Source organism: Mesitornis unicolor, unplaced genomic scaffold, assembly GCF_000695765.1.
Source record: "Mesitornis unicolor isolate BGI_N332 unplaced genomic scaffold, ASM69576v1 scaffold42511, whole genome shotgun sequence".
NCBI classification, from domain to species: Eukaryota; Metazoa; Chordata; class Aves; order Mesitornithiformes; family Mesitornithidae; genus Mesitornis; species Mesitornis unicolor.
In genome coordinates this window covers 3,421-4,875 of record NW_010165230.1, presented here as the reverse complement: position 1 = coordinate 4,875, position 1,455 = coordinate 3,421, and the positions used below count along the sequence as shown (strand labels likewise).

Here is a 1,455-nt window from a genome sequence, read left to right as displayed (position 1 = left end):
AATAATAATAATAATAATAATAATAATAGCCATCCCTGGGGGGTTCAGCCCACCAGTTCCCAAGGCTGCCCTCTCCCCTGTCATTGATGCTGCATTGAAGGAAGAGAGAGGTGTCCCCAGCAAACTCCCCAATTCACAGTGAGTTTGTGGTCTCGAATACTCTCTGTGGGGCAACTCAGATCATGGCTGGGGCACCTCTCTCTCTCCTGGCTATGTCCCCTCCTGACTTCTTGTAAAGAACCTTGACTTGATGTAAACATCGCTTGGCAACAACCAAAACATGGGTGTGTTATCACACCGTTCTCAGTAGATCCAAACCAAAGCCTCATTAGCTGCTGTGAAGAAAAATAACTCTATGCTGGCTATCAGCCTCTTCTAAAATAGCTCTGTTTGGGCCCAGGCACCCGAGATCACGGTTGCTATTTGAAGATCTTGGTGGCAGCGTGTTTGTGCAACAGCAGAGGAGGCGGTGGGCAGGGTCAGCACTGAGCACCTCTGCTCTCTTCCAGGTTTCCTGTCCTTCCTGTGGTTTGTAGCCTTCTGCTTCCTTGCAAACCAGTGGCAGCGGACGACGATGAACAAAGCGGTTTCCCAAGGAGCGGACGCCGCCCGGGCCGCCATCACCTTCTCCTTCTTCTCCATCATCGTCTGGGTGAGTTCGGCTTTGGAGCTGAGGTGGGGATGGGGGAAATGAAACCTGCCCTGGGCGCGGGGAGGGATCTGGGGCACGGTTTGGAGAAGTGAATGCCGGTGGGCAGCAAGGGGCTGTCCTGAGGAAACCTCCAGACAGAGGCGAAACTTGCAGTTTTTCTTACCCAGAAAACATCGGCTCAGTCCGCTCTCGCTGGGGAATCCCACACTTCCCCTCCTTCTGCAGCTGGAAAGTCGCGTTTCCCCCAAAATCGTGTCGCTGGCCGTGAGGTGCCCTCATTTTAGGGCCTCGTTACCCCATGGGAGCAGCGCGGTTGGAAGCAAATGAGTCCCCAGGAGCAGATCAGTGCCGTGAGGTTGTCCCGTGGGATGGCAGGAGATCTGGGGAGCACTCACGAGACCCCCTCTGCTCCTGCGTTCAGGCTCCATGCATCCCTGGAGCTGTGCAGCAGCCGAGGGACAGGGGGGTAAAGAGCCCTGGGGGGTCCCTTCCCCGCAGCCACTGGACCTGGGGGTGCCTGTGACACTCATGGGGGGCTCTTACCACCCCCGTTTGGCTTTTCGTGGGCAGAAAGTACCCAAGATGTTCATTAATCCCACATTGCCATAAAAGAATTGGGGCAAAAGCCGGGCTGAGCCGTTCCGGCAGCAGCCGTGGTTCCAGTTCCTCCCCAGTTTAACCGCTCACCGCTTTATTATTATCCAAATTAATCTCTTTTAATCCCAGCTCCCCTGCAGCTCCTCCCCGACTGCCCACCAGCAAAGGGAGCCCTCCACATCTGCTCCCACCCCAGGAGGGCACTG

At 55.6% G+C, this 1,455-nt stretch overlaps 1 protein-coding gene across 1 annotated transcript in view; it reads left to right on the top strand.

Annotated features, from left to right (window-relative positions):
* Window positions 1–509: 509 nt before the first annotated feature.
* The window catches only part of SYNGR3 (synaptogyrin 3), a gene marked incomplete at its 5' end in the record, with an annotated part of 2,710 nt that continues 1,764 nt past the window's right edge, over window positions 510–1,455 (top strand). The window contains one exon of the mRNA XM_010194549.1: window positions 510–652. Coding sequence (XP_010192851.1) covers window positions 510–652 — 143 coding nt within the window. The remainder of the gene's footprint in view (window positions 653–1,455) is intronic.